We start from the raw sequence: 23,770 nt of genomic DNA, 5'->3' as shown, positions 1-23,770 counted from the left end.
AATTTTGTCACCGTTTTGGAGCACACTGCCTTAAGATAACCTTAAGACTAACATATTGATACTAACACCCAAAAAACTTTAATTTTGATTTCATGGGGACTTTAAGGGGTTTTTGGTATTAGACAACTTAGTTGACTAGTTGTTCTGTTACCAGACATTTTGTGGACTGGATCTCATATTTCTGGTGTGGATGCATGATAATTTACAACTTAGAAAAAACGTTACATTTTTTTACAGTGAAGTCCAGTCCACTTAACATAGGACAGTAGGAGACAACTAAAACATATAAAATAGAAATTAATATCTTTGAATGAATAGAGAGAGCGAGTATAATGTCTTAAAAGAATATTATTTACAACTTTTTTTTTTCAGCAGAAGAACAAAAACAGTGCATGAATTAACACAAACCTCCTTTAGAGTGAAGTATATATATGGCAAAAATAGAAAATAAACACAATAAGCCAAAAAACATGAAACATTATGTAGTGTAAAACATTCCCACACACACAGGTGACACGGGGGCTTCTGGAAAGTGATGCGACAACATAATTCACTGTGCATGATCATTAGTTTCATGTAAAACTAGTGTAAGTCTATATAAGTCTATATATCCTCACTGACAGAAGCATGTGTGTGAGAGAGACTCCTGTAATGAAGACGGGTCACAGCCTTCTAATGAAGAAAAGCGGATCTCTTATCAGAAAGACTGATATAACTGATGTGCTCATTGAGAGGCAAAAGTCTGCATTATTAATACTCAGATTATTTTACACACACACACACACACACACAAAGAGGCTCCAGCATGATGTATAATACATCACAATCTGTCTGACTTAAAAACAAAACGACTGTAGTAAGCAGTTAAAAAAACGATAAGACCTTAAATAATTTTTTAAGAAGTTGTAAAAGGTTTTCTGCACTCAGTATTTTTATTTTGTCTTCCATTACAAGTATAGGAATAGTTCAGCCAAAAAAAGAATAATTCACAAGTAATCCACACCACTCCAGTCCGTCAATTAACATCTCGTGGAGCCAAAAGTTGCGTGTTTGTAAGAAACAAATCCATCATTAAGACGTTTTTAAACTTCAAACCGTTGCTTCTGGAGTCCTGGAAGTACGAGTCCATAATAATCCAGTGAAGAAGTGCATCTCCTGTCGTCTCTCACATCAAAATCCAGCCACATATTTGTTTAGAGCTGTTTAAACGCTGCTTGATCTGTGCAGATTTCTCTCCTGATTCAGAACACAACACTTTTTCACTGGAGGAAGCGTTATTATGGATTATAGACTCAATGTATTTTAGTTAAAAACGTCTTAATGCTGGATTAGTTTCAGCTTTTGTCTTCTCCAGATGTTAACTGATGGACTGGAGTGCTGTGGATTACTTGTGGATTATTGTGATGTTTTTATCAGCTTCTCATTCTGACGGCACCCATTCACTGCAGAGCATCCATTGCTGAGACACTGATGCAGTGCTGCATTTCTACAAACCTGATCTACTTTCTCATCTACATCTCGGATGCCCGAGGATGAGCACATTTTCAGCACATTTTCATTTTTTGGGTGAACTGTTCCTTTAAATCAAGATATGTTTATTTTAAAAGGAAAATGACTTAAGATATTAGTCTTGGTTTGTTTGTTTTTTAAAATGACCAAAATTAGGTGAATTTATGACATAAACAAGAAAAAAATCAGCCAATTTCCTGACCCCACTGGCAGATATTTGTTCTTGTTTTAAGCATAAACTCATTTTGATACTTAAAAAAATATATCTTAAAATATAATTTTGCTTCTCAAGTAAATATATCTTGATTTAAGAATGTTTAGATATTTGTACTTGAAAACAAGGCAAAAATACTCGGTATGAAAATCGTTTTTTTGCAGTGTGAATTTATGGGGTTTTATTGTGTCAGTAAAAAGTGGACAAAAACTCAGCAAAACATGGATAGTGGAATATGTCAAATAGTCCAATTAAATATGGCGTCTGCGCTCTACTCTCTCACCTGACTGTCACACCAATCAGTTCAAGGTGCTTTCCCGATGATGAGGATGCTCATGAGGAAGACCATGATGAAGAATATCCACATGAAGATTCGGTCCATCACCTTGGCGACCTTCTTCCATTCAGCCACTTTCAGGCACGTGGCCTTTTGCTCGCGGAAGCAGCTTGCGATATATTCAACATTCCGGACCAGCTTCGGGTCGCACCCGAGAATTCCACCGCTGCCACGGCAACCGCAGTAAACACTGGGGTCAATGGTCAGCGTGAAGGCAGCCGATTTGTCGTCGTCGGGACAGCAGGGGGGCGGAGCTCCTTTCGCTTTCTCTTTGGGATGGAGCTTCTGGTTCTGGTTCTGGTTCTGGTTCTGACCGTGGAAGGACTCGGATTCCTCCATCTGTCCGAACGGAGTCGCGCAGCTCTCTCCGACCTCATAGACGAAGAAGATCTTGGACATGTAGTCGATGATGAGGACTTTGGCCCAGTACGGCACCGGTTTGGCCTCGGCTCCACAGAAATGAATGTTCATGATGAAGATGGTCAAAGCAGTGGACGCTGTGACCATAGTCATCGTCGCTACGTAGTATTTACCTGACAGAGAGAGACGTCAATCTCTTTTTTGCTACATTTAGTCTGTGTTCAGAGTAGAAAACTAGAGAATTAAATCAGAATTCAAAATTAATATGTAATTAAATAAATAAATCAATTAAACTAAATACAGATTTTTATACACTACCATTCAAACGTATGGGGTTAGTAAGATTTTTTAATGTCTTACTAAGCCTAGAATAAAATTGTGAAATAATATTACAATTTAAAACAGCTGTTTTCTATGTGAATATCTGTTAAACTGTAATTTATTCCTGTGATCAAAGCTGTATTTTCAGCATCATTACTCCAGTCTTCAGTGTCACATGATCTTCAGAAATCATTCTAATATGCTGATTTGCTGCTCGAGAAACATTTCTGATTATTATCAATGTTGAAAACAGTTGTGCTACACAATATTTGTGTGGAAACTGTGATGCATTTTATTTTTCAGGATTCTTTATGAATAGAAAAAAATCAAAAGAACAGCATTTATTTGAAATATAATTTTTTTTGTAACATTATAAATGGCACTTTTGATCAATTCAATGCGTATCAATTTTCTTAAATTAAGTCTTACTTACCCCAAACTTTTGAATGGTAATGTATGTGGCATTTAAATTCTTCTTCCTGACGTTACACACTGGCTGAGAGACTCACCGATCAGAGGAACGCTCTCGGAGGGAGGCATGCTCTCCGCCACCATCATCTGGAAGACGGTGAGCGCCAGCAGAACCGTGACGCCCAGCGAGACCTTCTCCCCCGAGTCTGCGGGCAGGTAGAAGCCCAGAGGAGCGAGGAAGGAGATGAGGAAACAGGGCAGCAGCAGGTTAAAGATGTAGAAGGAGCTGCGTCTCTGCAGCAGGAGCGTGTAGGTGATGTCTGGATACGGATCCGAGCAGCAGCCGTACATGATCACGTTCTTAGTGGCCGGCATCCCGTGACATTCCCACTCTACGTTCTCCACGAAGTCCGACAGGTCGCCGCTGTCCATCCCCATGGCGATGTCCACCTGCAGGAGACAAATGGACATGTTAGAAAACACATAGTCTCGACTATTTCTGATTAACTCACCCCTGAAATGCAATTGGCTGCTTTGCATGTCAGTCTTCCTTTCTAATTGTGTGATTCTTGGCCAGCAAACTGGACTAGACCATATCTTCTGAATACTAGGTGGCGCTGTCTTCAAATTATTCAGGCACCTTCAGGACACGCTGACAATGATTTCCACCAAATTTTGTGCCAATACGTCAAAGTGTTAAATGCTTAAAGGAACAGTTCACACAAAACCAAAATCCAGCCACATATTTGTTTAGAGCTGTTTAAACGCTGCTTGATCTGTGCAGATTTCTCTCCTGATTCAGACCAGAACACTTTTTCATTTTTTTCATCAAGTGATGAAATGATGCCATGCTACATTTCTCCAAATCTGATGAAGAAACAAACTCATCTGCATCTTGGATGACCTGAGGTTGAGCACATTTCCATTTCTGGGTGAACTGTTCCTTTAAGTCTAGTTTTCTGAGATTAGACAGCTAACCAAAATATGTTCTAAAGATGTTTTAGAAACAGTTGCAGAAACTTTAAAATGCACAGTTTCCACATGTTTTTTGTGTTTTTTGAACATCACATTGAATCATCATATTACAGAAAACAGTTTTTCAACTGTATTTGTTGAGACGCATAATTAATAGTTTTGTTGTTAAATATGCATCAAATACGGCCTTTAAAGCAATAGTCTACATAAAATGATAATTATGTCATAATTTACACACCCTTTTGTTTGACTTAGTATTTGATTTGGTGTAACTAATATGTTATAAATGTCTTTAATTGCATGTTCATTGTTAAAGAAATTTGCATTAAAAAAAAAGGTAAAAGGTGTGTATACCTGGTTTCCATTGTAGGTCCATGAGCCGAAGGTCAGGTTGCACTGCTGGCTGTCGAAGGGAAAGTAGGAAACATCCACCACACAGGCACTCTTAGTGATGGCTGGAGCGTCCCACGTGATCTCACCGTTATACCGCAGCACCACGTTAGTGTCCACCGGCCCGGAGAAATCATCATCCGCCCTGACAGACAGAGAATACAGAGAGTCACTGCTCATTCCTCACCGGAGCTGTGGAGAGACGTCAGTGGAAGAAGAACAGGTGTGTGTGTGAACGTATGGGCGTACTTGTTATACAGCACCAGATCCGGCCTCCACACGAGGCTGCTGGGAATGCGAATCACCTCCAGACCATCATAGTCCTCTTTACTCCACTTCAGATGAGCGTCGTGCCACGTCTGTCTGATCCACAGATACGCGATTAACACCTGGTTCCTCTCGTCCTACACACACACACATACACACACACACACACACTCACTCACTCACACACACACACAGACACACACACACACACACACACACACACGCACACACACACACACACACACACTCACACACACAGACACACACGCACACACACACACACACACACACTCACACACACAGACACACACGCACACACACACACACACACACACTCACACACACAGACACACACGCACACACACACACACACACACACTCACACACACAGACACACACGCACACACACACACACACACACACTCACACACACAGACACACACGCACACACACACACACACACACACTCACACACACAGACACACACGCACACACACACACACACACACACTCACTCACTCACACACACACACAGACACACACACACACACACACACACACACGCACACACACACAGAGATGGGCAGGTGATGTTGAGAAATTCACATGAAAAATTAAACTACTACATTTTATCTGTGTTAAATTATTTGCCATGTGACCTTAAAATAAAGATCTGACCACGGCCTTCAGGTGCTTGCCAACTAGCTGTCAATTAACTTTGAATTGATAAAATGAAGATAAATGGATTATTCCGGAATTAAAACGCTTAAATGCTGCCTTCTTTAATTATTAAATTATTTTTAGTTTTTTACTTTTAAAGTAGAAATGTGAAGTAGACTATTTTGTTAAAATAGTTTTTATTTGGAATTTCAGCACAGGATCATTTTTGTAACTACATTTAAAAAAAAATGCAAACACATAAAACTTACATTATAACAAAAATGCATGAAACCAAGATTCTCGTAAAAGTGGTAATAATCGCACAGAAACACTAAAACAAACAAATAGAGAGATAAATAAATAAACCAGACAATGAAGTAGAATTTTACTTTTCACTTTTTAAAATAATTGTATTATATAAGACCAAATATAAAGAAATTCTGGCTAATTTAACATTTGAACACTTAAAAATGAGAACAAATTCAAGAGAATAAAAAGTGCACATTTGTCCCTCTTTCTTTCTCTACATCCACACCTTTCACAGACACACACACACATGTTGTCATGTTGGTTTATGTTGTCACCCCTAGTGACAGAAATGTGTGTGTGCGCATACATGCATGTGTGTGTGTTACACTGAGTTAGCAGTAGAAGAACCAGCCATGACATCATCCGTGTGATATATCCATCATCTCTCTCTCTCACTCTCTCTTTCTGTCTCTGTGTCTCTTGTCGGCATCTAATATCAACAGCAGTCTGAGTGTCTCTGCTCAACTGACCTTTAGTAACATCATATAACGCTACTGACATAGTGTGTGTGTGTGTGTGTGTGTGTGTGTGTGTGTGTGAACTGACCATGTCTTTAATCTGAGACAGCGTGACCTGTAGGGTGACGTTGAGGGATTTGTCCGTGTCGTCCACTGGTCGCAGAGCACTGGAGTAATTCTCCATCAGATCATTCAAGAGCTTGTGTGCGAATCGACCCTGAGCACAATGAGCCGCTGAACACACACACACACACTCAGATGATCAGCACATGGATTTAAAATATCAAAAAAATGGTCAAAAATATATTTGGCAAAATATGGTTCAAAATCTACCAATATATTTTATATTATAATATATAACACATTTGAATACAATTCAGCAAATAACATACTTTATAATGTTCCAAAAAATACAATATTACATATAATATTAATATATAAATACATATAACACTGATATACAAAATTAAACATTATTATTATGAATCTAGTTTTGATCTCTATTCCATCCACATTTGCATTCAGCCTAAACTGTAAGATTGAAAATGAATTTCTTGCCCCTGAAATACATTTTGAAAAATATTTTTTTAACTAAATATATGTTCCATTTCAAAACTATATTTCATTGCGCTTCACTGTTTACAACCTATATTTAGCGTAAACGTGAGAACGTTCTGGGGCGAGGTTCTATAACAAACGTTCTTCCAGCAACATTAACAGAACATTCATTCAAAGTTATTTGGTCTTTAATAATGCTCTTAAAACGTTATCACAAAAACATCATTTCATAGATTGTTCATAGTTGGACGTTTGTCTAATGTTTTTTTTTAATGTTACTACTTTTTACAGAACGTTCAGAAAACATTCAAAAGTAGCATCCCCATACAAATGACAGAATGGAATGTTCATTTAACGTTCGCGTAAACAAAAAACATTTCGAACGTTCTTAGAACGTATTTTTGTCAGCTGGCAACAACCTATTGCTTAATTATCTACCACATTGGTTAACCATAACCAAACCAGCCTGGAATTAATATTAATGTATAATCTGGTAAGAATAGCCTATAAATATGAATGTGAATGTCTCACCTTCAACCAGCAACAACGCAGAGAAGAAGAGCATCTCCATCCAGCGCCGCGTCCTCTCCATCACCCCGATCGCAGCTCATCCGCCTCATGCAGGACAGCGAGGATCTTCATCCAACGCACCGATAATCCCGCTCAGTTCTGGCCCGTTACGCGCAGGCGTTCCGGACACTGGAGCTGCGGGTGTCTCGTTGCGCGCCGGGTAACCAGACGCGCCGCTATTCAGCTGTCAATCATGCAACAGGTGGGCGCGCGGACAGGTAACGGAGCTGATGCGGGGATGGAGACGGAAATGACACCTTTATCATTACATAGTGTCCTGAAATGACACGGGAGCGAAATGCAATCTGGGTCATTAGTCTCGTGCGCTTTTGGCACCGGGTTGAGTTTTAGATGTGAAAAGCGCGTGTTAGTCCCGCCGTGAGATCTGGATGAGGGTCATACGATCAGGGAACGGAGTTTATCCGTCCTTTCAGCGCCAAGATATGCATCGAGCCAACAGAAACACGACAAAACGGCCTGATCAGTCTGGACTGGAACCAGAGGACAGGAGCGGCCCAGAGCAGCACAAACACACACTACCATGCTGCCATCTGTGAAAAGAGAGGGTAATACTGTGGTGCTTGGTGCTGAATGATGCCAAATATAAATATGTCACTTCAAATTGCTTCACGATAATCAATCAATCCATATATACATAAATACCCAAAAATATTATCACTGTGGTACCATGTCTGAAAATACCATAGTACATGTAAAGTGGCGTCCAATAAAACTTTATGCACCTTTCTAGTAAATAATGTAAACAATTGTTTAGCCTACACATCACTATTAGCCTACTCACTGACACAAAAAATACTCATTTTAATGCTATATATATATATATATATATATATATATATAATGCATTTTAATGATTAACACACACACACATATTCATATAGTTTTTGGTCAAATTTGACAGTAAATTTTTACATTACTGAAAAAAAGTCATTTTAATGGTAAAAGACTAAAAATGCTACCGCAAAAAAAAAAAATTAAATAAATAAAAATAGTTAATTAGTTAACTGCAATGTGTTACTTTGTGAAGATTACTAGGCATTTCTGAGTGAAAACGGTTTAAAAATCTTTTTCACTGTATGGTGAACAACTTTTATACAGGTATAAAACAAAAGTATTCATAGTATTAACATTATATTAGTTAATATACATTATATATTTTTTACTGTAAATTTCAGCCCTCCCTACCTCTCTTTTTTGGAATAAATTTAATAGATTATTTTATTTATTGGTTACTTTTAACTTGGGATACTGATTCATATAATTTCACATTCATAAACATCTGAAAAAAAAAACAATACTTAAGACATTAGACATAACCAAAATCAGTTCAACTTTCACACTAATTATAATGTAATGTAACTTATAAAGTGTTACTGCTCTTATAGTTACATTTTTGCATATTTTTATCCATTGCACTGTAGCTTCTTCTTCAGTTCTAATAACATATTCTCTTTCTCTCTATATGAATCCATTATCTGTCTACATTATTATACATTCAGAGAGAAATGTTTTTATGAATGTTTTTGCTCAGAAGCTGCAGTCAAAACACAGATCATCCAAACATCACGTGCTCAGCCATGAAACTGGTGTTTATTTCACTATTCCACGAAGCAATAATATATAAAGGCATTGCCACATTGCTTTAATTTATACAGACTTTAATAGCTTTATTTACAGATGAACTCTGGTCTTTCCTATATTTGCGTGTGTGTGGGTTTTTTCCAGTCTTGACTGTTTAGCATCTACGAGTGAAGGAACCACTTCACTGTCTGTTTGACACTCTGGAGTTTAAAAATGCAACCCAGATAAAAGGCCCAATGATTGTGCAGGAGGGAGAATGACCGCAGTGCTGATTGGACGTGTGCATGAGGGGGCGGGGCTACAGTCAGACTGCTGGACCAATCTGAGGGAGATGATGATGATGATTATTAAGAGAGAGAGAGAGAGAAAAGGCACATCCAAACCAAAAGAAGTAAACAAAAGAAAAGAGAGGAGAGGAGAAAAATGGTCAGTTCACCCAAAAATTCATTAATTGTAAATTTTACTCACTCTCATGTTGTTCCAAACCTATCGAAGCCTGTTTCTGCCACGGAATATAACAATTTAAAAGGTAATTGCGACTTTTTATCTCACAATTCGCACTTTTTCCTCACAAATCTGAGTTTATATACTTGTTTTCTCAGAACCGCAAGATATAAACTTGCTGTTCTGAGTACAAGTCAGAATTGTGAGTCAAAAGCTAAGAATTTTGAGATATAAACTAGGAATTCTGGGACACGAATTCAGAATTATGAGACAATCTCAGAATTATGAGACAAATTCAGAATTATGAGATACAAACTCAGAATTATGAGATACAAACTCAGAATTAGGAGATACAAACAGATTTATAAGACACAAACTCAGAATTATGAGATAAAAACAGAATTATGAGATACAAACTCAGAATTATAAGACGTAAACTCAGAATTATGAGACAAACTCAGAATTGAGACAAACTCAGAACAATGAGACAAACTCAGAATTGAGACAAACTCAGAATTATGAGACAAACTCAGAATTGAGACAAACTCAGAATTATGAGACAAACTCAGAATTGAGACAAACTCAGAATTATGAGACGAACTCAGAATTATAAGACGTAAACGCAGAATTATGAGACAAACTCAGAATTGCAAAATAAAAACTCAGAATTCAGAGGGAAAAAAGTCAAAATTGTGAGATATAAACTAGGAATTCTGAGACAAATTCAGAAATTATGAGATACAAATTCCGAATTATGAGATAGAAACTCAGAATTACAAGATATAAATTAAATTCAGAGAAAAACTCAGAATTGTGAGATATAAACTAGGAATTCTGCGATACAAATTCAGAATTATGAGACATAAACTAAGAATTCAGAGGGAAAAAAGTTGGAATTGTGAGATATAAACTAGGAACTCTGGGACACAAATTCAGAAATTATGAGATACAAACTCCGACTTATGCGATAGAAACTCAGAATTACGAGATATAAATTCAGAGAAAAACTCATAATTGTGAGATATAAATTACAAGAGAAAAAAATTCTGACTTTTGTTTACAGAACTGCAAGAAACAAAGTCAGAATTTATTATTATTTATTTATTTTTTTTTTTCATGGTAGAAACAAGCTTCCACACCATTCTGCATTATACGAGGAAAGCCAGTTCCTTTGTACACAGAAAGAGCAGCGTGAACATTCAGCTAAACGTCTCCTGCTGAAGAAATGAAGTCAGACAAGTTTAGAACAACATAAAGATGACGGCGTTCTCAGTATGGGATGAACTAATCAAAACGGAGGAATGGCAAAAGATGGATAAAGAAAGAGAGTGAGAGAGACAGAAAGATGAAGGTAGTGTGGACTGAGGAGATGATTTGGGGGTGGGATTGGGTCAGATAAGGTGCTTTGGCCCCTCAGGTTGGACTCAGTTGCTAAGCAACAGTTCTGTCGCCGTCTCCACGTCCCAGGATTTCGACGACAACGCCACTATTACTGCGTTCTGAGGAGAAGAAAAGATCCAGACGTCAGTGATTCTGAGGGAGGAAACATCACATCACAATCACAGGCTGCGTCACATTTACTTTCCCTCATAATAATAGTGAGCAAAATTACATTAGAGCATCCTGAGGCACAGCGCACACTTTCTGGTCAAATCTTTCACACAGAAGTGCAACAGAAAGACGAGTCTGTGATGATTCTCCTTCAACTTGGAGAAAGACTGCAAGAAATGTGATGCACACCAATGTATGGAAGCTTGTTTCTGACAAAAAAGGTAACTGCAACTTTTTATCTCACAATTCTGACTTTTTTCTTGCAATTCTGTGCTTATTTTTGTTTATTAGAATTGTGTGATACAAACACAGAATTGGGAGATATATACATTTGCAATTCTGAGAAAAAAAATAATTGTGAGCTATAAACTCAGAATTATGACTTCTTGTTTCCATAAAATAAAAAAAATTGAATCTTTATCTGACGATTCTGACATTTTTCTCAGAACTGCGAGTTTATATCTTACAATTTATAGCTCGCAATTCAGACTTTTTCTGTAATTCTGCGTCTATATCTTGAAATTTTGAGATATAAAGTCAGAATTGTAATATATAAACTAGAGATTAAACAAAATAAAAATTTTGGGCCGAAACATTCAGGATGCACTTGGCAAAAATGACGTTTTTAAAACGTGTTATTTTTCTCAGAAAAGTGCATTGCACATTCACTATATTAACACTGAATAAACATGTCAAAAATAAATAAATAAATACATAAACAAATAAATGCATACATAAAGTATCATATTCCATTAAATGTTTTTGTAGAATTGTTTTAATATTAAACATTTTAATGAATTTAAAATTAAATTAAAATGTCTAATATTAATACAATTAAAACCCAAGCACCAAAATAAAAAAAATATATTTAATAATCAATTAATTAATCAAATTTTTTTTAATCAGCACTCAAATAAAACATTTTAATTGCAGTTTTTATTGCAACTTTTTAATAACATAATCATGTTTCTACTCCAGTTTTTTTTATATAAATTAGATATTCAATAAATTAAAATTTTGGGGACGAAACCGAACATTCAGGATGCACTTAGCCAAAAACTAAAAAAGAATTTTTTTAAAACTTGCTAATTTTTCTCAGAAAAGTGCATTGCACATTCACTATATTAACACTGTATAAACATGTAAAAAATAAATACATACATAAAATATCCTATTCCACTAAAAAAAATATTAAATTTTTTTAATTTTTTTAAAACTTGCTAATTTTTCTCAGAAAAGTGCATTGCACATTCACTATATTAACACTGTATAAACATGTAAAAAATAAATAAATAAATTATATAATTATATTGTATAATTAGACATTAACAAATTTAAAATTAAATTCATTAAAATGTCTAAAATTAATACAATGAAAAACCAAGCACCAAAATTAAAAATGTATTTAATAATCAATTAATTAATCAAATTTATTTAATCAGCACCCAAATCAAACTGAGTTAAACATTTTAATTGCACAGTTTTTATAACAAGTTTTGAACAACAGAATCATGTTTCTACTAACCAGTTTGTTGGTGAACTATAAACTTTTAAATGATGGCTGTATTAATTTGATTTCAAGACAGATTTCTACAAAGATACATTAAATAATGAAGACATCACTAACAGGTTAAGTAAAAAATATACTGAATATGTAATATAGCGTGTATATTCATCAAAATGCTGCTCTAGTTATTTCTTCTAGAGATATGGTCATTGAATGTTTTTCCTGAGGTAAATATAATGCTAAGTTACAGAAATCAAAAACTGCTGTTCTGGACGAACATTTTTGGTAGCCGAAATTTTGGTGCATCCTTAATATAAACTCAGAATTGTGAGGAAAAAAAGCTTGAATTGTGAGATAAAAAGTCCCAATGACCTTACTTTTATGAAACGAGCTTCCATACAAATGCAATGTAAATTTGCGTGTATATTACTCACTTTATCAAAGCCCATCGCGCAGAGTTTGTCTATTTTGCGAGTGTAGTCTGGGCTGGAGACGGGAGCGCCTGCGTAAACATGTGACCAGAGTCCAGCCGTCTGTTTGAACATCTCTGGGTTCTGTTTATACTGCCAGACAGGAAGTAAAGAACGGTAAAAGAGGAAGTGACCACAACAGACTCAAAACATGCTATTTATATTAGCTAGTAATTATTTGTATAGTTGCTACCTCTTTTTCTAGCAGATAACTTTCTGAATTGTGTTTGCGCTGTCATTAACAGGTGAAACTCTGATGGTATTTAGGCTACATGTTTTTAAAAGAAGTATCTTCTGCTAACAGCATTTATTTGAAGTAGAAATGTTTTCTAACATTATTAATGTCTTTACTGTCACTTCTGATCAATTTAATGTGTGCTTGCTTAATATTAATAAAAAAATAATAATAAATAAATAAATACTGACCCCAAACTTTTCGAACAGCGGTGTACATTTACATTACATTATTGCACTGTTTGTTTGTTTTTTTTAATTAAAATCAAAATTCATCAACAGTAGATCAGCACAGCATTTCTACTCTGAAACGTGCAGCACTCACATTTATTTCATTAAATCATTGCTTTTTGAAGTTTAATAATCACATTATAATGTACCGTGAATTTAAGACCTGATAATTAAGGCCTGGTTTCACAGACAGGGCTCAGATTAAGCCAGGATTAAGCCATAGTTCAATTAGGACACTTAAGTAGCTTTTATAAACGTGCCTCTAGGACTGCACGATAAATCGAAATGGAATCGAGATCACGATTCGACAGAAGCTGCGATTGTCATGCGTATCTTTCAGTGATATATTTACAGTAGGACATTTACAAAATATATTCACAGAACATGATCTTTACTTAATATCCTAATGATTTTTGGCATAAAAGAAAAATCGATAATTTTGACCCATACAATGTATTGTTGGCTATTGCTACAAATATACCCCAGCAACTTAAGCCTGCTTTTGTGCTCCAGGGTCACATATTTTAAGATCAGTCAGTGCAAGTTTCTTTCAGTTAAAACAGCCCAGACATGCATTTTAGACTGAGACTAGGCTTAATAAGACTTAATAAGTGACTTTTGTTATACCATTTAAGATATTTAAGACGTTTTATGCCCTTGAATTTAATCAAACTAAATGTAAGACATTTTACAGACCCTGAACACCACATTTTTCCACCACTTTTTGTCGCACATTCCCCCAAACATCTACCTGATTGGCAACGACTGCGTCCTGTGGATCATCTGGTTCAGCGGCGGCCAGAAGAGCCTGTAGAGACAGTAAGACTGTTCGGAGGGTCATCGCCGCCGCCCTGAAACACACACAGCTTCAGCTCCAGCGCAGTTCACTTCTCTACTGTGCGCTCAGTGAGATCTTACCACTGGTCCTTCAGGATGTCCAAACAAATGGCACCCGTTACTGAGCTGATGTTGGGATGCCAGATCTTCGTTATAAACCGAACCTGAAAAACATCAGCGGACAAGTGCCATAATTAATCTGTGAGTGAAAGTTAAAAGACACATTAGTCAATAGCAGAGGTGAATCTCACGATTTCAATTCAGAGTCACGATGTGAGTACAAAATGATTCTTGATTCACCAACAATTTTGCCGAGTTTTTGCCGTATTTGTTTTTTAAAAATTGGGATTCCTGCAAAAACACATTCATGTCACCTAAAGCAGTTATTATAGTTAACTAAAACTATAACCATAAAAGATGTTTAAAAAAACTAATAAAAATGACAAAAACACGACACAATTTCTAAAACTAACTAAAATGAAAGTGAAAACAGAAAATATAAAAATAAAATATCATTCAAAATATTAACATATGAATGATACTAAAATAGCACTGGCCTAAAGTGTAATATACATAATATATAAAGTGTTTTCTTTGAGATGTTGTGAAATAAAGCTTGTTCAGCCTTTTTGTCTTTGCTCCTGCATGTATTTGTTTGTACAAACACACAGCACTAGTCAACAGTACTCTAACATCACAAAGCATGTAAACACAGCCTCACATGTTTCTAAGCAAGAGTCTGTAAGAGCAAACCCAGTTTAACTAGATTAGCCAGTATTTTGAGCAGCAGATCGTCCTCATCATCGTCTCGTTACTCACCTTTGGCGGATTAAATGGATATGTCTCTGGAATTTTAATTTCTAGTTGATATCTGCCACCTGCAAAACAAGAAAGGACAGAAAGTCATGCAAAAGTAGAAAAAGAAAAGCATTTTTTCAGTGCATTTTCTCATTTCTGACTATTGGCAAGTGTGGAATAACATTTGGACGTGTTGCAGATGGTCTGAAAATTATCATTCTAAATGCATTTTAATAGACTGAATCATGCAGTGAAAAAACGCACATTAAATGCGCACACGCACTAGTCTAGACTTCACGTAATGTATGCGTGCACTCTGTAGGGGTGTTTTGAATGGTTTTTGCAAAATACTCGATAATGTCAAATCGCACATCGTTAAAACAACAATTACGATATTATCGCAGACGATATATATCGCACACCCCTACTGCAGATATGGTTGATAGTGTTCAGAAACACACAGTCAACAGTTCAGAACAACATCTTTTCTCTCACCTTCATAAGGCGTGTCTGGCGGTCCGGCGATCTCCCCCTTCAGTTCTGTGAAATTCTCATCCACTAAATCCACCTTGATTTGGTTTTTACTCGTCTGTGAAAATAAAATGTCAGGACAATTACTCAACAAGAGACACAGTTTCCAAACGTAAACCCATTCCACAGAATTCAGCCAAACTGAGAGCAGAAAATGCCTAGAAGGTCTGGATTGGGTTTCCACCCTGATAGCACACGCACATCACGGAGACGTCTATTTGATGTCTGCAAGACGTATTTTTAGATCTGCAATACAGCTACTGGACGTTTCCTATCAGATGTCAAACAGACGTTTATAAGATGTCCTTAAGATGTTTATGATTTAGAATGCATGTCCCTGATTACACACGGAGATGTCTATTTGACGTCTGCATTACATCTGCAAGATGTATTTTTTAGTGTTTGCTCATCTGCAATACGTCTATAGGACATTTCCTATCAGATGTCAACTAGACGTTTAGAAGATGTCTTTAAGATGTTTATGATTTAGAATGAATGTAAAACTGACATCTTAAAGACGTCTGTCAGATGTTTGTACACAGCAGATGCTTTCCAGATGAAGAGATCTTTAACAGACATCTTGCAGATGTACCTGTGCTATCTGGTCAATGTTGGGAAATCCAAAATTCAAAGTTAAAGTTTGGAAAAATTGAAAAAACTGACCAAATTAAAGGCAAAACCACAAACTTTGCACCTGAACCCACAATTCAAACCCAATAAATCCAAAACCCCAAAGCTAAAACTACCAACTGTACCCAGATAGCACAGGTACATCTGCAAGATGTCTGTAAAAGATCTCTTCATCTGGAAAGCATCTGCTGTGTACAAACATCTGATAGACGTCTTTAAGATGTCAGTTTTACATTCAATCTAAATCATAAACATCTTAAAGACATCTTCTAAACGTCTAGTTGACATCTGATAGGAAACGTCATATAGACGTATTGCAGATGAGCAAACACTATAAAAAATACATCTTGCAGATGTAATGCAGACGTCAAATAGACATCTCCGTGTGCAATCAGGGACATGCATTCTAAATCATAAACATCTTAAAGACATCTTATAAACGTCTAGTTGACATCTGATAGGAAACGTCCTGTAGATGTATTGCAGATGAGCAAACACTAAAAAATACGTCTTGCAGATGTCTATAGGACGTTTCCTATCAGATGTCAAATAGATGTTTATAAGATGTCTTTAAGATGTTTATGATTTAGAATGCATGTCCCTGATTACACACGTACATCACGGAAACTCTATTTGACGTCTGCATTTACATCTGCAAGATGTCTGTTAAAGATCACTTCATCTGGAAAGCATCTGCTGTGTACAAACATCTGACAGACGTCTTTAAGATGTTTATGATTTAGAATGAATGTAAAATAGATGTTTGCGCACAGCAGATGCTTTCCAGATGAAGAGATCTTTAACAGACCTCTTATCTATTTACATTATACCACATAGTACTTTTTTAAAACAATATTATGTGATGGTTTTGGTACCATGGTAACACTATGGTATTTTTTGACACTTCATTTGTGGGTGACAGCTGTGACAGCAAAGTCACACTGACAGCTTACTACAGTATGTTATACCCAATTGTACACCTATAATTTACGTTTAATGAGTATTTAATGAAGGATCTGAGATTATGCTAAATTCAGTGCTGAAGTTTTAATGTTAAAAGTTTCACACAACACTCAACACACACAGTAGTGCATTATCACACGTATTCTTCACAGTACAAACATTAATCAGGTGATTTTAATGAAAAATGCGTGTTCGTACAATCATAATAATTCTTAATTTGATCATCGTCGATGCCATCAGACCACAACCTCGATAAAACTACAATAAAAGTTAAGAAACCCGTCAACCTACATAGATTAACCCAAATATTAACCGTCGAGAGTCTGAAAATATTATTTAAATGCCAAATGTGATGTTTGAAGAGTAAATGTCTGTGTTTATGAAGCACTAGCTGGCCTTCAGTTAACGTTAGCATGCGGCTAATCACACTCACACACACAGGCCTTTATTAAAAACACCACTAACACACAGGAATACACAGCAAATCACTGTAGCAGCACAACAATCACTCTGAAATCGATTAAATAAGCACGTTTGAAGCTCAGAGCTGTGATGTGATTCTGTTCGGCGGGTTTGGACTCGTTTAGCAATGCGGTTCGGCCTGGACGGGACACACATCCCATAATATTCCCCCAAACCGCCCATCTGACAAATCAAGCACACATTAAACTGCATTATCCCAATGCACGAGCCGAATCACAGCCGCAGCGGGCTCGATCCGGATCAGCCGCATGTGTGTGTGCTTCACAGCTGATCTGTCCGTAATTTGAATGCATTAAATGCACATGCGTGAGTCATAAAGCATGATTGACAGCTGTCATGTGAAACGCACGCGTGTGTGTCGGTGTTAAACGCACCTCTTCGCTTTTCAGGACCTCTTTAAACTCCCGTTTGATCCGCTGGACCGCGATGTTGGCCATGCTGTTCATACACACACACACACACACACACACACACACACACACACCTACCTCTGTGTGTGTGTGTGTGTGTGTGTGTGTGTGCGATATGGTACAGTTTATGGACGTGTAACTTGGTATCAGAATTGGCTCCTGATTATCATGCACAACCTTTAGATTACAGTATTGCATTTATGCCCTTTGCTCAACTATTTTGTTTTTCATGCTTGATAAGAAACAAATGGAGAAAAAAGATATTTTATCCAGATTTTTAATAGAGGACGCCAGGAATAAGTTATTAAAAAATAAATAATAGACATGAAAAGGCATGTATAGGCAAAACCAATGTTTTATTTTTTCTTTCACCAATCAGTTTTTAGGTTTCAGGCTATTTTTAGCCAAACTTTGTACAAAGATGATTCTCAACTATGTTAAGATAAAAGAGAATGATTTGATATAATATTGTTATAGAACATATGCGTAAAATGTCCATGAATTGGTATTCCCATTCTATATAATGTATCTATAGATTGCATCTAATTTGCATATTAATGTGTTCTTGTGGCAAACCATGATAAAAAAGAAGTGTAATAATGGGAGTAATAACTTGGCATAAGAATATCTCATATTTCATAGGAATATTGATCTATATTTATTTTGTTGTGTTTCCCCAAAATGCCTGATTAACAGCCGTTTGTCGTCTGCAGAACACATGTATGAAAATTATTCCCCGTTTCATAACAAAAAGTCATATTCCGATCTGAAACCCCATCACATTTTTCTGAGATGTTTATTTATGACAAACAATTTGAAAATGAGTCAGATTTAACTGATAATTAGGCTACAAAACATTATCATATTTGCCTAAGAGTGCTAAATGTGATCATTCTGTCAATATCAGTCATATTTAAAGACCAATGAGAGTCAGTGTTTATGATCAAACCTCCTGAAAAGCCCTGAATGTGCTCTGAACAGGACATCCAGACCTAAAACTGTGGCATGTAGAAACTCACTCAAATATAATGTACTCTACAGAGGACAGAAGTCTATGCCTGAGGATAAATGTGTTAACACAGCAATTACAACTCTGATATACTAGGGGCTACGGTGGGTCTGAGCAGGAATAATTTAGCCTGGCTTTTATGCAGCATTGTGTCTTTACACTAAATTGTAAGCAGGCAAATAGCAGCCTTAACTCAAACCAATGTGAACTCTTGAACTTTTAATGCATAAAACAGCAATAAACTAATTCATAAGCAGCTTGTTTTGTCTGTGTACCCACAAGAATATGGCGTGCATAAACATTTTTTTTAATGTATTCTATTTACTGACATTAATAATCATGATTACATATCAATAATCAAAAATAATGAATTTTGTTTTTATCTTGCAGCCCTCTGTAAGTTTTTTGTAAGTTCTTGTTTTTACATTTATAACATTTTTGTCATTTTCATAATTTATTTTTTATTCATCATTCATTAAAAACTACATCAATTTCAAAGCATTCTGCAATTGTTGTATAAATGTATTTATGCCACATTTAAGCAGCTGAGTAAATAAACATGTCAGAAGTGGATTTTGTCGATGCTGATTACATTTTATTGGTAACAGCCTCATTATTCAATTAACAGGGAATGTTCTTACTCTCATTAATGTTTTTTAAAAAGTATCTAAATGTTAGGACAAAACACTCTTTAAGTAACGTTTATGTAACATTCTTATAACTTTATTCATGTTTAAAGTTCGCATAATGTTGAGAGAAAACGTTCTGAGATCAACATTCTCTGAACGTCCTGATGCTATTTTTACTTGATGAACGTTCTGAGAAACGTTTTTGCAACCTTTAAATAACATTCTAATCACGACAAGAAAACTGGACATTTGAACGTTCTTAGAATATTAAAGATAGGTGTTCAAATAATGCCATATTTTGTAATAAATGATGCCAGTAGCTGTAGACAAATACACAGATAAGACCATTAAACTGACTGATTGGGCCTTAAACCTGATATTATTTCACTCTTGCATGCGACTGCACAGGTGTAGGGCTCTTGTTTGGTCTGCTGTGTTTATAACGTATTCTGACTTCTAAGACTGAAGTTCACCTAGTGCTGCTTGGAAAATAGGTCAAGAATTGCAACATTTCAAGACACTGGAAGAATTTCAAAACACGTGTTATGAAAAAGTGGAGTCATTGTTGTGCTTAAAGTTTATCAAGCGATGGTAAGCCTATCTTGATCATTTTTCAGTGAGTCATGGGTCAGCTGTCACAGAAGAAGTTGGATCATTTCGGTTTGTTTGTTTTGCACCCGCTCAAATCACTGGCATCTTTAGAAAACTTTAGTAATTAGTATGTAAACAGCAGAGATACAGCTTATATCATACAATTTAATGATGGCAAATGAGAAATAAACTGACAAAAGTAAATGCACTATTATAAAAACTTAATATTTACTCAAAATTCACCTGAATATTTGAAAACAGTTGTTCTGGTGTTTAAGAGCTAACAGGGAACGTTCTCAGAACATTCTAAGAAGATCGCCGCTTCAAGCAGCTCTGTTCCCGCGTCGCTCTCAAGGCAGCCCCGGTCAGCGCTTCGCTCACGAGCCGTCTGCAGAGCGCCTGTGTTGACGCTTTCCTGCTTGTGGTAACAAAAAAAAAAAAGAGCAAATTTCTGAGCAAATTTCCTGCGACATTGTTGCAAATGTCGCGCCATGGCTGTGGCTCGTGCAGGACACCACTGCACGCTGATGGCGGGCACAGTGAATGTGTGCGATGTCTGGGGAAATCCCACGCAGAAGCCGCGCTCACTGAGACGTCATGCTCCCACTGCGAGAGCATGAGTCTCGCCTCTTTGCGCTCGCGGATAGCTTTTATTTTCAGAGAGCGACCCCGCCCCTTGCGTCCCCCCGTTTCCTTCCTCCCAGGAACCTGTGAGGAAAAAACAGCGGGGTAGAGGATCACAGCGCTCGGATATGAGTGAGCTTACGTCGGCTCAAGGCCCGTGTACCTCACTCTCTCCACAAAGAGAGGTTTCCCCCGTCTCGTTCTCCTATCCACACCAGCGCCCCTCTGCCATCGCGAGTGACCTGGTTTCGTTTGGGGGATCGGATGACGAGCTGCTTGATGACAGCATGTCCCTAGCGGACTCGGATGCTGAGGATTGGTCGGGTTCCATTGCTGACCCCGCCCCCTTGCCGTCCGCGGAGCCAATCGACTCCAGGGTTGGTACGGACACCGAGCTCATCCATGTCCTATCAAAAGCCGTCGAGCAGCTCGGATTGGAGTGATCTTCGCCTGAAGAGCCCACTCGCAGCCGCCTAGACGAGTGGTTTCTGCCGGGACGCCGCCAGACCCCTCCTCAGCGAGCTGCGCCCTTCTTCCCAGAGGTTCACGACGAGCTGACGAAGTCGTGGCGCGCTCCCTACTCAGCTCGTTTACGCTCCTCTGTCTCTCCCACCCTCACTACGGTCGATGGCGCTGCACAGAAGGGCTACGATAAGTTGCCTCCTCTGGAAGAAGCAAGCGGTGGCTGCACACCTCTGCCCCCTCGCTGCCATCAGATGGAAGGCAAAGGCCGCTCATCCCTCGAAGCCCTGCCGAACGACTTCAGCCCTCGCTGGTCGTGCTTACACCTCGGCGGGCCAGGCTGCGTCTGCGTTACCCTCTATGGCGGTGCTCCAAGTGTACCAGGCGCCCTCTGCACGGCCTGAGCCCAGGCAGCGCTCGCGCTCTGCAAAGCGCCACCCTTTCCCGAAGCGCCAGGGACCCCGGCCCAAGATTGTGCTGGACCCTGCGCCTCAGAAGCCATCTTGATCCCTCAGGAAGGAAGAGGAGGGGGCAAAGTCTCGCTGTGGCCGGACCACCCCCCAAACTGCCTCGTATGTGTTCCCAGTCGCCCCGTCCAGTTCCGGGTGCTGGGAAAAATGTGTTTATTGCATGCAAAAGGCCCGTTCTAGCGCCCAAGTGTAGAACCGCTGTGATAGCGGACAAAATAAAACACAAACATACTCAAAAAGAGAGCAAATTTCCTCTTCCAAACACGGCGAGCCTCGGGTCCCTTCACAGCGACCCGCCGCCCGAACCAATTCAACCCCTTGCCACAAGGGCCGAGGCCTGGCAGGCCATCCCCGGCATGTCAAAGTGGGTTATGGGGATTATAAAATGAGGTTATCTACTCCAATTTGCTTGAGAACCCCCGTGTTTCTGCGGTGTGATCCCCACCTTAGTAGGGAACATGAATGCTCGCGTTCTTCGTTCCGAGGTGGCTGTGCTGCTGGCGAAACGGGCCATAGAAATCTCCCGCCAGCTCAGAGCGAGTCAGGCTTTTACAGCCGCTACTTCCTCGTCCCCAAAAAGGATGGCGGCCTCAGGCCCATCCTCGATCTCAGGATTTTGAATCGCGCCCTAGTAAAGTGCGCGTTCAGAATGACCACTTTGAAACAGATCCTCTCGCTAATTCGCCCAGGGGACTGGTTCTTCTCTCTGGATCTGAAAGACGCTTACTTTCACATTCAGATAGCCCCCCGTCACAGGCGCTTTGAGATATACGCCTTCGAGGGAGTGGCATATCAATATACGGTCCTGCCATTCGGGCTGTCTCTGGCCCCACGCACTTTTACGAAGTGCATAGATGTGGCTCTCTCCCCTCTGAGACAGATGGGAATCCGCATTCTGAATTGCCTCGACGACTGGCTTGTCTTAGCCCAGTCAGAGGCCAAACTGATAGCCCACAGATCCTCCCTCCTCAACCACTTAGAGTGCTTGGGGCTCAGGGTCAATTACGCCAAAAGCTCAATGATTCCCAGCCAACGAATCTCATTTCTGGGGGCTGTCTTCAACTCAACCCAAATGAGAGCTGTAGCCTCGCCGGAACGTGTCCTGGCTATACAGCGGCTGACGACCGCAACACACATACCAGGCAAACTGAACCAGGGAGCATACATGCTGTCTCGGAGCAACGTCCCCTCTGGCGAGTGGATGCTTCACCCCCAGACGGTTCGGAGAATATGGGAGATCTTCGGGAAGGCAGAGGTCGACCTCTTCGCCTCAGAAGACAACTCTCACTGCCCAATCTATTTTTCGAAGGAAAGGGATGCGCTGGCCCACGATTGGCCCAGCCTTCTCCTTTACGCTTTTCCCCCGATCGCCCTGATCCCTCAGGTCATCAGGCGAATCAGGGAACAAAGGCACAAGGTTCTTCTAGTGGCCCCGCTCTGGAGAAACCAACTATGGTTCTCAGAGATGTCTCAGCTGCTCACGGCAGCTCCATGGCCCATTCCCCTGAGACGGGACCTCCTCTCTCAGGCGAACATGACGATATGGCACCCCCAACCCAAGTTGTGGGCCCTACACTTATGGCCTCTCGATGGGAGCCTAGGAACCTCCCAGAGGGTGTCTTAAATACCATGTCTCAGGCTAGAGCCCTGTCCACAAGGTGCCTCTATGCCCTCAAATGGTCGGTCTTCACCGCTTGGTGTACAAACCGCAGTGAAGATCCATCCACATGTGACATATCTTCAATATTGTCCTTCCTTCAAGAGCTGTTGGATAAGGGTCGCACCCCCTCCACTCTTAAGGTCTATGTGGCGGCTATAGCAGCTTTTAATGCTCCTATAGACGGGATATCGATCGGCAGGAACAACCTCGTTCGATTTTTGAAAGGGTCTAGGAGGTTGAACCCCCCTCGCCCTTCTACGGTCCCTACATGGGATCTGTCTACGGTTCTGAGGGC

General features: G+C 38.8%; 2 protein-coding genes across 2 annotated transcripts; both read right to left on the bottom strand.

The window, feature by feature from the left end:
* Positions 1-2,027: 2,027 nt before the first annotated feature.
* LOC107750305 (neuronal acetylcholine receptor subunit alpha-9-II) lies at positions 2,028-7,361 on the bottom strand. Its single transcript, XM_016565629.1, has 6 exons — positions 7,301-7,361; positions 6,300-6,445; positions 4,767-4,921; positions 4,482-4,662; positions 3,251-3,602; positions 2,028-2,593 (listed from the first exon to the last, which is right to left on the bottom strand). The coding sequence occupies exons 1-6, from the start codon at positions 7,359-7,361 to the stop codon at positions 2,028-2,030; spliced, it is 1,461 nt and encodes a 486-aa protein (XP_016421115.1).
* A 3,109-nt stretch (positions 7,362-10,470) lies between these two features.
* LOC107750257 (ubiquitin-conjugating enzyme E2 K-like) lies at positions 10,471-21,057 on the bottom strand. Its single transcript, XM_016565570.1, has 8 exons — positions 21,047-21,057; positions 17,995-18,110; positions 15,509-15,602; positions 15,035-15,093; positions 14,297-14,379; positions 14,130-14,229; positions 12,878-13,006; positions 10,471-10,884 (listed from the first exon to the last, which is right to left on the bottom strand). Exons 2-8 carry the CDS (start codon positions 18,064-18,066, stop codon positions 10,810-10,812), a joined length of 612 nt encoding a protein of 203 aa, XP_016421056.1. The 5' UTR covers positions 18,067-18,110; positions 21,047-21,057; the 3' UTR covers positions 10,471-10,809.
* Between the last annotated feature and the right edge of the window lie 2,713 nt (positions 21,058-23,770).

This window comes from Sinocyclocheilus rhinocerous, unplaced genomic scaffold (assembly GCF_001515625.1).
Source record: "Sinocyclocheilus rhinocerous isolate Xijiao unplaced genomic scaffold, SAMN03320098_v1.1 scaffold5118, whole genome shotgun sequence".
Classification (NCBI taxonomy): domain Eukaryota; kingdom Metazoa; phylum Chordata; class Actinopteri; order Cypriniformes; family Cyprinidae; genus Sinocyclocheilus; species Sinocyclocheilus rhinocerous.
The sequence above is the reverse complement of the archived record's forward strand: the minus strand, read 5'-3'. Positions and strand labels throughout refer to the sequence as shown.

Coding starts and splice junctions, on each gene's coding strand:
- LOC107750257 (XM_016565570.1), bottom strand. CDS start 18,066: ATGAACAGCATGGCCAACATCGCGGTCCAGCGGATCAAACGGGAGTTT. Junction 14,230..14,296: donor GACATCCTGAAGGACCAGTG/GTAAGATCTCAC, acceptor TGTGTGTTTCAG/GGCGGCGGCGATGACCCTCC. Junction 10,885..12,877: donor GCGCGATGGGCTTTGATAAA/GTGAGTAATATA, acceptor TCTTCTCCTCAG/AACGCAGTAATAGTGGCGTT.
- LOC107750305 (XM_016565629.1), bottom strand. CDS start 7,361: ATGGAGAGGACGCGGCGCTGGATGGAGATGCTCTTCTTCTCTGCGTTG. Junction 4,922..6,299: donor TGTCTCAGATTAAAGACATG/GTCAGTTCACAC, acceptor GTGTGTGTGTAG/GACGAGAGGAACCAGGTGTT. Junction 3,603..4,481: donor GGACCTACAATGGAAACCAG/GTATACACACCT, acceptor TGTCTCCTGCAG/GTGGACATCGCCATGGGGAT.